Source organism: Schistocerca serialis, chromosome 3, assembly GCF_023864345.2.
Source record: "Schistocerca serialis cubense isolate TAMUIC-IGC-003099 chromosome 3, iqSchSeri2.2, whole genome shotgun sequence".
NCBI lineage: Eukaryota > Metazoa > Arthropoda > Insecta > Orthoptera > Acrididae > Schistocerca > Schistocerca serialis.
In genome coordinates, this window is record NC_064640.1 from 374,486,737 (window position 1) to 374,500,333 (window position 13,597).

The following is a 13,597-nucleotide window of genomic DNA, read 5'->3' on the forward strand; positions in this document are numbered from 1 at the left end:
TGTAAGAGAGCACCAGAGAACATGGCACAGTGCTTCAGGTCCAGTGTGAATTCAGTTTTGGCTTCTGAGTTCATTTTCGGTATCGGCCCCGGCCCCAACCAATCCACCAATTAATGAAAGTGTGCACGAGATATTGCCTTATACTTGTAGTAATGTGTGGATGATCTCTGCAGTTCTGGACCACCTTAAGTTCCAAGTGACCAACAAGGCACTAGCTGTTGTTCTTATAACACCTTTCCCAAAGCAAAAGCAAGAAACAGTGTCCTGTAATTTGTTACTCAAAAATTCCTGTGAAAAAAGCCTGTATGTGAAATATGTTCTAGTTTGAAAACTGTTTGGAAAATATCATTTGTTTATATGGACTTTTGTGCTTGAACTGACAAAATTTTCATTTCCTAGAATACTGATCTTCCTTCATAGGATGTGTTGGCTTGGGTTTGGGCTTGGGCATTGGTGTGCACTTGCAAGTTATTTCCCTATTTATGATTGTAGTTTCATTTTGAAAATCCTTTTCTGCCTACATTATTTGAAATTTTTTGATAAACAAGTGACCAGATTAAAAAAAAGTTCGTATTATTGTGACAGTTGTTGCTGCTCTACAGCAGAGCTCTGAATGGTACTAAATCATCAGCAGTGGGAGATATACCTTCTTGTGCTGCAAAAAAATTTTTTTGAAGAATGTGTTGTAGTGTGTAAAACATAATTTTATTGTTAAGCTTGAAACTGTAACTGTCAGTCTTCAGAGCTTTATGGAGACTGCATTTGATCAGACCTGAACTGAATGTATAAAATGTATAAAAAATAAGATTTTGACTGAAAATGCAATAGTTTCACCTTGAAGGGAAAAAAAATATTGAAATTATTCACACCAAATGATTTGTGATGGAAGTTCTTCTGGCACACTTGGAACAACATTTGATACAATATGCATTGACACTTTGTCTTTTAGGTACCTTTGACTTACATAAGTAGTTATTCAATTCTGTAAAATTTTCACACTTCCACATATTTCATTAAAAATTTCAGATTATTTGCGGAAAGGAGCTCCTTATTCCCAAGCGGGGTACGATGAACTGGACTCTGCATTAATGCCTGGTCGTCAGGAACATTACCGAATAACGCCTTCGCCTGGTGCACCTGTAGATAGATATGGTATGTTTCATTCTTTAATGTCATGGATGTAACTCACATTTTATATCTTAAAATGATAAATTGAATTTGAGGGGAAGGAGGAGGGTGGAAGACATCAATGTCTTGTAGATAGTGGAAAAGGTTCCTGTTTATGAAAAATTGTATCACTGGTGTGTGAGTAGGTAGCACATTGTAGATACTCTCCTGTGCACATATTATTCCCATAACAAAGACCACTGAGAGGAATTGGTTTTCTGGAGGCGTGAGAATTACTCTGATTCTTTCCTTCTCTTCTCCCCCCCTCCCCCCCTCCTCCTTGCACCCTCTTCCTGCTCTCTCTCTCTCTCTCTCTCTCTCTCTCTCTCTCTCTCTCTGTCTATTTCTCATTCTATGTGCTGATGCATTGGGAAGTATGCTTCAGTAGGTGGGCACTAAAGATAGAATAATGAGATATTCATTGAAAGTTGAATATATTTCCACCTCTCAGAAACTAGATTATCATTAACAAAATGTTTACTTACCTTAGCACATTCTGGAACAAAACAAGGTGAGGAAAAAATCACCACATCTTGGGTTAAGATTTAGCCTTCATTAAGGCATTAGTATGAGGAAGAACCATATTAAAAGTGTGTGTGAGTGGATTAGTTATTCAATATGGAAACGATGCAGTAGACAAAGTCAGAGATATAGTGTTTAGAAATTTCAGAACTTCATTTTGTGTCATTCATTCTCTCAACTTTTCTTGACAGATTATTACATATCTTAAGTTCTGTGCATAATGAAACTTCTAAAATGGTTACACAAAATTCTTTTGTACTGGTGGCGTATTTCACAAAACTTCAACAAAATATGGAAGCAGTGAAGTGGTGAATTGTCTTGCTGAAATTGTAGGTCCCCGAGAGGATGCTGTAGGCAGACAGATGCACATAATCAGACACTATATTCTTGTACTCCAGAGACAGACATTGGTGAATGTCACCTCATGTAAACATCCTACATTGCCTTCACCACCTGCCTGAACGATGCCCTGCTTTAAAATGGAATTTTATGTGTCCATTGGACAGAGAGGTCCGAAATTAGTCTTGTGCAATATTATTGATATTTATTCACAGGGAAGGCTCCGAGGGGCAATCAATTCACCTCGGATGACAACTTCCAGTTGTGCATACGGAAGTAGTTAACATTGCACACCCGGGAATCTTATGAGACAGCCATTCACCACTTTGTGTCACAGTGGGACAAGTGTCTCAACAGCCAGGGTCAATACTTCTGACATACATGTACTGGTTTCTGTAATTATGGCTCCGGCTCATTTCTTTATGAACACCCCTTATATAACTTTGTGGATGGTCTTGGGAGATGCAAGAGGCTATTTGCAGCAATTTTATCATATGCAGGCTAGATGGAAGGTCAGACAAATATAGCAAAATACAGAATGACCTGCAGAGAATTGGCACTGAGTATATGAACTGGCCGTTGACCCTCAACACAAAAATATTTAACATAAAAAGGCTAAAAGACCTATTATTTCTAAATTTCAGAAGTGGTGATAAGTCATTGGAAACAGTCACAATGGTGAAATATCCAGGAGTATATGTAAACTGTAAAATAATTAGGGGTGCATCTGGAACAATCTGACATGGGCTGAGATATGGCCAGCCTAACATTCAGTGGAAGGAAAAATAAATTCATCTACAGTGAGGTTCATGACAAAGCCCTTTTTCCATGTGTTCTTGAGTATTGCTCACCATTTTGTACTCCATGCAAGATGGGATCCATACAGTGTATAGAGAAGGTCCAAAGGAGGATTGAAATGTTAATCACAGGTTCCTTTATTCAGAATGAAAACAATACACACACTCGGTGTACTCCACTGTCAGACACTAAAAGAGGAACAGTTCACACCATAGGGATACTTGTTAAAAGAATGAATGAATGCCCCAAGAAGAATCAAACAGTGTATTACTTCATTCCACATATATTTTTAGAAATGATTGTGCTGGTGAAATAACAGAAATTAAACCTTTTCCAGTTGTTTATGGACAGTAGATCTTTCCATACACCATTTGTGAATTGAGTATTGGAGGGGTTAAGGGAGTTGATAGTAGTACACAAGGTACTCTTCCCCCATATCCTGTAAGTTGACTCCATCTCTGTTTCCTCAATTATTTCACCATCAAAACCATTTGTTGTCTTCATGATTTGCCTCGCACAGCTCAGCTGTACAGACACTAAAATTTTAGGACTCTGGATGCTGCTTCAATTTTCTGAGCAGGCATTGGAATTGTCCTTATCTTCTTTTACCAAATATTCTGTAAATTACACCAACCAGTTGTATGATTCAATGTGAAAATCATCAGAGATGGTTAACTCCATATGTCTACACTCTGTGCATATGGTGTTTCAGATTGCCCTAAACTATTTTTGATGTAGCCAACCTTCTCATGCTCTTTTCATATGTACCAGTCAGTTTTCTGGATTTAACAATGAAAATATACAAGAAATGAAAAACCACAGTAAAGTCTGAGGCAAACCATGCATTACCATTAATGAAATTTTGTTTTTTGGTGTATTGGTACATTTTGAAATGAGTTGAAATATTGTGGTGCCATTAAAATCTTAGTTTTGCTAGTGGAAATTGTCTTAAGTTGATGATTGATAAGGAGTCTTCCTCATTTTCAGTAGCTAAGAAATGTTTGACTGAACTGAAAGGTGTTCACATTTCTTTTTAAGATACAGCTGAAGAACATCCCAAAGAGCAACCATAGATGAAGTAGTCGAGAAAGGCCAGATTGTTGTATTTGACAGTTGACATTAGAAGTGTGTGTAAAAAGAGCTGATCCATATGCATACTGGAAGAGAGTAAAGAACATTTTTCATGAAGAATTATTTATGAAAAAGCTTTATGCAGTATGGGTTCTATGTTGTACACTGACCAAAATCAAATTTTCTGAGCTGTATTTTGACAATTTTAAAAACAATCCAATCAGTTGGGTTCATTGATTTGTCACTTTGAACAAGATGTGGATCAACCACTTCATGCTATAAACAAAAACCCAATCAAAACAGTGGGTGTGAGCCACTGGTGGTGCACCAGAAAAGGCAGTTAGTTTCATATTCCTGGAAAAGTTTTTGTCATTGGTTTCTAGAATGCAAAACATTTTTTTGTACTCTCTAAAGATTACAACAAGAACCAGCAAATGCTGTGCATTTCTTGTGGCCCAACTAGATTCAAAAAGTATATGAGAAACAACATGATTTGCAGAAGAAAAATTTTTCCGCAGTAAAAGAATGAAAATGAGGGATTTGGAATATTAATTGTTGGAATATTCATGATATTCACCAGATCTGATGCCCTTTGACTTCCATCTAGTCCTGTATTTAAAGAAATTTGTGGGTTGCAAACATTTTGGGTGCAGGGAAGAACTTACGAGAGCAATTGTAGATAAGTACTGCACAGACCTTTGTCAGAATTGCAGTTCAGGCACATAATTTACCCACAGAAAATACACTGGAGGAAGTGCATTGACTGAATAACTGTGTCAAAAATTAAGTGCATTTTTCCTTAAAAAAATCTTTCATTGCCAGGCTGAGCAATTTTCTTCTTACCCTCAATTTGCTCGTTTGCCTGAACAATATACAGCATGGTGAAATTTTTGATGCACGCATTATTCTTGGAGGCATAACTGCTTAAAATGTTTTTCTTTGTACTTTTTATGGACTTTCCTCCCTCTGTTTTTAAACTGTCATGTCATTCAGTGATGCAACTGGATAATTGTTTTGAAATACGTCCTTCAATTTCTGACATTTCTATAATAAACTCAGAGATTTCATCCAGTAGCTTCATATGCAGATTGTTCATTCTCAGCTGTTCCAAACTGCCTGTGCATCAGGTGATAGAACAATATTCCCAAACATATATTTAGTTACAATATTTTCCTTGTAAATAAAAGAAAGACCAACTTACATAAAGGAAAAACTAGTTTCATTTGGCGATGAGTTCTGTGTATCATCTTTACAAAGAATATTTTTTAGTAAAAAATTAAGAGAAGAAAATAAAGGGGGAGATGCTCATAATATCCATACAGTAAAATGTGATTGGTAGAAAAGGTAACCTCTCACAATAGAGTTGATGTTTTGAGCAGTTGATAGTCATGTAAACATGGTTTAAATAGTTACTAACCTTTCTGACAACATTCTTCAGTCTGAGGAAAAATATAATCCAAAGGCTTTGCAACTAATTTACTCTTTTTTAAGTGCCTTTGGAGCACTCAACAGACTAGTTATTTAGGCAACCAACGCCTCGATGTTCTAGCATAGTCCCATTTCTTTTGCCTTATTTTTGATAAAAAGCTGACATGGCTGCCCCATATTCGCCACCTAAAGACTACATGCATGCGGAAGCTTAATGCTCTCTGCCTCCTGGCCTACACATCTTGGGGGTGCAGACTGTACCACTCTTCTCCAGCTTTACCATGCTCTGGTCTTGTCCAGACTAGATTATGGTAGTCACGTTTATGGCTTAGCGGCTCCTTCCACTTTGAAACTACTTGAACCTGTTCCCCATTGTGGGGTGCATCCGGCTGATAGTGCCTTTTGCACTAATCCCGTTGACAGTCTCCTCACAGAAGTGGGGATTCCCCCTCTACTCCTGGTTTTTTACGCAATTGCTGTTCGCCAATTCCCTGATCATCCTGTGCACCCTGTCCCCTTTGCAAATGATGGATGTCTCCCTCTTGACACCTGCCCACAGGCGGGATAGCTGGTTAGCATGCGTCTTACTTCACTCTTGTTGGGATCTCTATCTCCACTCACAGGAATGCACCCTGTGTATTTGCTCCCATGATGCCTAGACCACAGATTAGGGCAGACCCGTTCCGGGGTCCTAAGATCTGTCACCCCTATGGTTTTACAGCGTCTCGTACATGCCATCCTTGCAGAGTTCCAGGGTGCCATTATCTTCTGCACTGATGGTTCTAAGACAGTTGATAAGATGGGATACGCTTTCATATCCCCTTCTGGCTTATAACACCATTTATTGCTGAGATCATGTATTGTGTTCACAGCAATGCTTCTAGCCATTCACATAGCCCTCCATTTTCTCAGGCCTCAGACCACAGTGTTTTAATTTGCTCAAACCCAATAAGCAGCTTGTAGGCTATTGATCAATGCTACTCTCATCACCATTAGGTCTCTGCTATTCATGACCACCTCTCTGCCCTTGGCCGTGCTGCCTGCTCAGTTGTCTTTCTCTGGGTCCCAAGCCATGTGGGCATCCAGGGAATAATGAACTGGCTGACTGTTTGGCTAGAGAAGCAGATACTTACCCACATTATCTTTCATGATCCCAGTTGCAAATTTGTGGTAGGTCAAATCTCTCTTTGCCCAAAAATGGAATGACATCTGGTGTGCCACTGCTCATAGTAATAAATTCTGCACAATCAAGGAGTCTACTGCAGTTTGGCACTCTTTCTTCCACTCCTCTCAGAGTGAGTCCACTGTTTTATGCTGTCTACGCATTGGTCATACCAGGCTCACCCATTGTTTCCTCCTACATAACGAACCACCTACTCAGTGTGGTTGTGGAGCCAGACTGGTGGTACCTCACATGTTTGTGGAATGTCCCCTTCTTTTTGCCCTTTGTGCTAAGTATAGTCATCCTGATTCCTTAATTTTAATATTAGCAGATGATTCATGGTTGGTTGAACTGGTCCTTAGTTTCCTCTGTGAAAGTGGCTTTTATTTCCAGCAGGGGCAGGGTGGTTGTGGTTGGAACCTCTCTGCATGTCTTCTCTGTCAGGGACCCCCTCCCCCTTAGAAAGACTGCCCCTTTTTTGCAGTTTTTAGATTTGGTCTCACCTTTTATGCCTTTTACTGTGTGTGTGTTTTAACTTCATTATTTTATAATTTGACTCCCCTGACTGGATCCATCCACTTTTAACGGACTCTCTTTCTTCTGTGACTGACTTGCAGGACTGATGATCTCACTGCTTGGTCCCATATACCCTCTCAATTAATCAATCAGTCAATATCCTAGCTATTTGATGAGTGATTATCTTTACTGCTCCCATTATTTGTATTCCATTCAAGACTTCTCAAATTATATTAATTACATTTTCTGATTATTTTTCACATTCCTAGGAGTGGAATTAATGTGGGGAGAGGAGAAGGTGTGAAGAGCTTTAGAAAATTTTGCCATTGCTTTGCTTTTTTATCTCAAGCAGTGTTTAGTAGTTCTAGCTACAGTGCTTGTGGCACATAATGCAATAACATTTTCTTTTTAACAGTTCTTTCAGTTTGCAGGAAGGAATTACTTGTAATTGCTCCATTTGTTTAGTATCAGCAGTTTCTTGTCTTTTCAATACACTCATCCAAATGACGTAAGGTGATTTCTATATTACTCTATTATTCATAAAGATTTTGTGGGAAAACCACCCACTAGTGGCTTCTGTATGTTTTCTTGACAAACACCATATGCATCACTTTGTTGAACCAGAGCAGCATGGTGACATCATCTAACAAAAATGTTGCCCAAAGTGAGTAAAGAGGAGGGTTACTTAGTTAATTTTCTTAATCCTTATTGTTACAAGAAATAACTGTAGACTATATTTGCATACAGGCAAACCACTCCAGAAGTCAGGAGTTTTGTTCCACAGGTGGATGAAGGATCAGTTTATGCATGTTTAACTGTTGTAAGAGTCGATATATTGTCTTTTTTGTCACGTGCCATTATTTTATGCAGAAATTATTGTGAGGATGCACAGAGGGACAATCTTTCATTATTCATTATGAATTCATTAGCAAGGTCTTGTAATTTTTTTTATTAAACCTAACTGTTGGGAAGCTTTGATTGCCACCTAGTGTCACTCCAGTGCTCCTGATGGTTTTGTGAACAGAATACACCATCTTAATACTAACAGTTTATTGTTTTCATGGATTTTAATGCCTGCAAACTAATTTATTTTGTGGGATTAAGTTGTCATATCAAAATTGATATTTCTTCATTTACAATGTCAGGTATGGATGTTCTGTTTGTCTAGGCTTTCTCTGTACTTTCCTGTGCCTAAATTTGAGTCCATAAGGAAAAATTCTGAGGTTTTGATATGAATTCGTGTTGTGTTTGCTGATGTGATTCACACTCGTTATTTGTTTCTCACTAACAGAAATAAGTACCCAATTATAATTCATAGCATTCGACCACCTTAATCATGTTTCCCACAATTCAACAGCACTTTTCAAGTGAGAATGCTTACATCATCAGGTTGTCAGCATTCATAACATATTTTTAGTATTTTAAGCATATGTGCCCAATGTTGACAATCTAATAATGATAGATTCTCTCTTGAAACATGTCGCTGAATTGTATGAAATATGCTTAATATGTGCGAATGCTACCTATTATAATAGATAAAGTATAAAACCGCTAAATCACATCCAGTATACAAGTAGTATGAAGTAAGATCACATTTACTTTTCAGTACATGGAGACTTGATTTGCGTAACTTGATAATATCTGTCATACATTACCCTGAAATCCAGTATTCCATATGCAGCAATCCCTTAAGACAAACTTGGTTGCTGAGGTATCTTCTTAATCTTGCTTTGCATGGCTGTTACCAACATCTTTTTTGATCTTCAGGACCCAGACTAATAAATGAAATTAAAGTCTTCAGCCCAAGTACAAAGAGTGATAATGCGAATTGCAGTAGTAATGATTTGGTTGGATGATTGACTGTAAACAAGTGACCATATCTGTTCAGTGCTCCTTGTGGAAAATAGTCTTCCTTAAAAAGCCTTTGCCAAAAGTGTAGTTTGCATTTGAAATCAGATTGTATCATATGAAAACAGTGGTAGGCCTGTAATCCCTGAGCTAAATTTTGAGATTCACTTAATCTACTGACCTTAATAATTTGTTGAACTAAACAATGAAATCTCTAAACATTTTAAATTCGAATTAGGAGATGGTGACTGCTGCTAATAGGCTTCTTTTGCTCCTAGCTGGATGGTAATAAAATTATACGCACCTAACTTCATACAAGCTATTTGCAAATGTTAGACTGAGTGTGTGCCAGCATATATATCTGTGTGTGTGTGTGTGTGTGTGTGTGTGTGTGTGTGTGTGTGTGTGTGTGTGTGTGAACCCTATCCAGCAAGTAATGTCATCTTGTATGGCATTTAATACCCCTCTTCTCTCTCGTGTAATATCTGGCCTTTAGTGCAGTCTCCAGTTCTAACTTTCCCTGTCTCTGTATTCAGCGTGCGCGCACCCACACACACACACACACACACACACACACACACACACACACACACAGAGAGAGAGAGAGAGAGAGAGAGAGAGAGAGAGAGAGAGAGAGAGAGAGAACAGAAATTTTCTGTCTGCTTTTTTTATGTTACCTTTACCTTCTACTCTGCATTTGAGTGTTGTTAATTAATAATTTAAATAGTAGAGATCTGTCAGTGACATGCCCAAATAATTGTGACTGGCAGACTGAAATAGAGAAACAGAACATCATTAAATAATTCTCATTTTATTTGCCAGCACTCATAAAAGTTGTTTTCATTACCAACTGAAATGATAAAACATCAGGACTTTTATATTTTCATCAGACCCATACTTCTTGAATCTTTTAAATTTTCCAAATGTATTAATCTTTACCCTGAATGCATCATGTAATGCAAGACTGTCCAGCAGAGTTGAGCTCTAATTGTATTGAACAAAAAAAAAAAAAGAAAAAAGGGACTTGAGAACATTGATGTGGAAATCAGATATTGTAGCTTCAAGACTTTACAAATCTAACAATCTGTGGAAATAGTCAAATGTTTGTAGAGAAATAAAAACACCTACCACAAATACAGTATGCATAGCAGTAAAACTAATTGGAATTTATAATTAATTAGAACTTTCTTATTGTTGTTTATTGCTGTGGGCTGATATTTAAATGTGTTTGATATTTTGGTAGATCACATTTCTCATCCCTGGAACATTGATGAATCAGGTGAACCATCTCAATTAACACATGGTGAGTGAATATTGCATAATCCTTTTCCCATTCCTGTTTTCATCCATTTGTACATAGCCACTGTAGGACATTGTCATTCCATTGCTATGAAACCTTTTTGTGTGGAAGTCACTATCATCGTTAATTGCCTATTATCCATCCATTTTTATGACAGGGAGAATTTTTTGCAGGTGTATAAAATTTTAATTGGTGTGAGATATGAAGTGTTCATTTTCCCCCTGACTAATTGTTATGTATATAGTGTGCTGATTAATTACAGTTACATATTTTATGTTTGTATATTACCATAGACATTAATATCAATGCACATATTAAAGAGTAGATTTGGTTTCTTTTAAGAATTCATATGACTGTTTTTAATTGATTCATTTATTTAAAAGATGTATTTACTGTGTATGTTTTGCAGTTAAAAGCTGAACTTTAGCAAATGGTATTCAGTTTTGCATGACACCTTAATCACCGCTTTTGTTAAAGTACTGAGCTAGTGACTGTCAGACCGCTTATTCTGCAACATTTGTAGCATCCTTTTACAACAAGAAAATTAGCTTCGATAATTCATATTTGTGATTTATCTTATTCTTCAAAGAAACATTTAAGAAATTAATGCCAGATCAAATTAAACTACTACTTGTATTTGTATAAGACCTAATTTGTTTTGTGTATGAAATTTCATGAGATGTGAATGAAAATCTAGTTTGGGAGTTTATCAGGAAGGGATACAGCTATCAGGAAGGGATACAGCAGAGGATCATGGCATGTGGTATATGGTTATTTTCAGTCACAATCAAAGAAAGACAAATCTCTCTTTTCTTGTTATAGGAGAAGATCCGAAACTGGTTTATGGATACCCACCATCTCCATATGGCACTGTACCAGCAGCTTATGGCACTAATGGTGCAGACCCTAGAGTGTATGAAGAGAATGGTGCTGTTCCAAGAACAATTTTTGAAGATGAAGAAGAATTGAGGAAACACTTGTCAATGCATCCTGCAATCCCTTCACCTTCAATTGATGATGACCAGAGAGGTATTTGTAGTATAGAATTTAATAATATTATGACTTAACTATAGGTTATAAATTATATGTATTCAAACATCAGTCAAGAGCCCTCATCTTCTTCCACAACTTGTCATGAAACAGACACAGTTCCTTTACAAAAAGTAATGCAATCTCATACTTCATGCAAAATCTGTTTACAATCATTCACAATTTAGCCACAACAATCCGAGGAATGTTCTGACTAATTTAACTGCCAAAGATGTCTACAAATTTCAGTATAAGCTGAAGAATATAAATACTGTGTGTAAAAGCGAAATAACGTTTGTCAAAGACCTGTAATGGAGCATGGTTACAAAGGTCCAAGAAAATTACAATGCCAGTGTTAATCAACTTGTGCTCTTACAACATTTACAGATTTAAAAAGGAATAGTTTAAACCCAAGTGGAAATGTTAAATATTAAAGATTTTTATATAAAGTACTTTAATAGTACGGATAAGAACCTTTTTAACAATCGTTGATTACTAGTTTCAGCAGAGCAATTGGCCATCTTAACATCAATTAATAAAATGAATTCAGCGCGTAGTCACAAGATTGGTTGCAGATGTGTTGTCATCAATGCACTGAGGTGACAAGTCATAGACTAGAGATATCCACATACACAGATGGTGGTAGTGTCATGTACACAAGGTACAAAAGGGCAGTGCGTTGGCAGAGCAGTAATTTTTACTCAGGTGATTCATGTGAAAAGGTTTCCGGTAGGATTATGACCGCACAACAGGAATTAAGACTTTGAATGTGGAATGATAGTTGGAACTAGACGCATGAAACATACTGTCTCAGCAATCGTTAGGGAATTCAGCATTCCAAGATCCACAGTGTCAACAATATGCCAAGAATACCAAATTTTGAGCAGTACCTCCCACCACAGACAATGCAGTGGCTGTTGGCCTTCACTTAATGACCAAGAGCAGTAGTGTTTGTGTAATGTTGTCAGTGCTAACAGACAAGCAACACTGTGTGAAGTAACCGCAGAAATTAATGTAGGACATATGATGAACATATCCATTGGAATAGTGCAGTGAAATTTGGCATTAGTGGGCTATGGCAGGAGATGACTGACGCCTTTGCTGACAACACAACATTGTCTGCAGCATCTCTCATGGGCTTGTGACAATATCAGTTGGACCCTAGACAACTGGAAAACTGTGACCTAGTCCTGTTTTCAGTTGGTAAGAGCTGATGGTAGGATTAAAGTGTGGTACAGGTCCCCCGAAGCCATACACGCAGTTGTCAACAGGACACTGTGCAAGTTGGTAGTGGCTTCTTAATGATGTGGGCTGTGTTTACAGGGGATGGACTGGGTCCAACTGAACTGATCATTGACTGGAAATGGTTATTTTCAGCTACTTGTAGACCATTTGCAGCCATTTATGAACTTCATATTCCAAACAGTGATGTCGTGTCACCAGACCACAACTGTTCGCGATCGGTTTGAAGAACATTTGTGATAAATCAAGTGAATTATTTGGCCACCCAGACTTCCCAAACGTCAATCCTATCAAACATTTGGTCAGTTTGTGCACAAAATCCAACACCAGCAACACTTTTGCCATTATGGATGGCTGTAGAGGCAGCATGGCTCAGTATTTATGCAGGGGACTCATTGAATCCATGCCATGTCAAGCTGCTGCACTATGCCATACAAAAAGAGGCCATCTTTGAGGAGGTGACATTAGGATGTATCCCATGACTTCAGACATTTCAGTGTTTAACACAAGCTTATGCACAGAAGTGACAATTACAAAAGTTTTGCATGTTACATATAGACAAAACATGTAGGTAATACCTGTCATATTCAAAAACACAATAATCTCATACACACTGTATAGTAACATTTTACTAGTTAATACAAACAGTGTAAAATGCGAGATGGAATGATGACAATATTATGAAAAAGGGTAGAGTGCTATTCTTCATATAGAAGAAATGTTGAGTCACAGATAAGTACAACAAAGAGACTTCTACACATGTGAGCTTTTGGCCAAAAGCCCTTCTAACTTAGAAAACACACACACACACACACACACACATATACATTCATGCAAGCACAATTAGGGGGATGGAGGGGTGATTAGGGGTAGACATAGCAGAGTAGGGTTGGGGGAGGGTGTCGTGGTGTTGGTGGGAGCATGCAGGGGATATTGTGGGGAAAGGTTAGGGCTGTTAGGGACAGTCATGAGGTTTAAAAGGGAGGGGCAGAGGAGCTGAAAGAAAAGAGTTAGAGAGAGAGAGAGAGAGAGAGAGAGAGAGAGAGGAAGGGGTGGGGGGGGGGGGTCAGGTGTAGTGGGTGCATTGGTAGACGAGAAGGCTGTTTAGTGCTGAAGTGGGAGGAGGGAAGAGGATAAGTGGGTGAAGGACAGGGACTACTGAAGGCTAGGGGGGT

General features: G+C 38.0%; 1 protein-coding gene across 8 annotated transcripts in view; it reads left to right on the plus strand.

Annotated features, from left to right (window-relative positions):
• The window catches only part of LOC126470197 (catenin delta-2), a 494,830-nt gene that overhangs the window by 388,699 nt on the left and 92,534 nt on the right, over positions 1–13,597 (plus strand). For 7 of the 8 annotated variants that reach the window (XM_050097862.1, XM_050097867.1, XM_050097861.1 and 4 more), the window contains 3 exons: positions 1,027–1,152; positions 10,095–10,154; positions 10,974–11,180. In XM_050097862.1, the coding sequence (XP_049953819.1) occupies positions 1,027–1,152; positions 10,095–10,154; positions 10,974–11,180 (393 nt within the window). The remainder of the gene's footprint in view (positions 1–1,026; positions 1,153–10,094; positions 10,155–10,973; positions 11,181–13,597) is intronic. The other variant, XM_050097863.1, reaches the window with a different exon arrangement.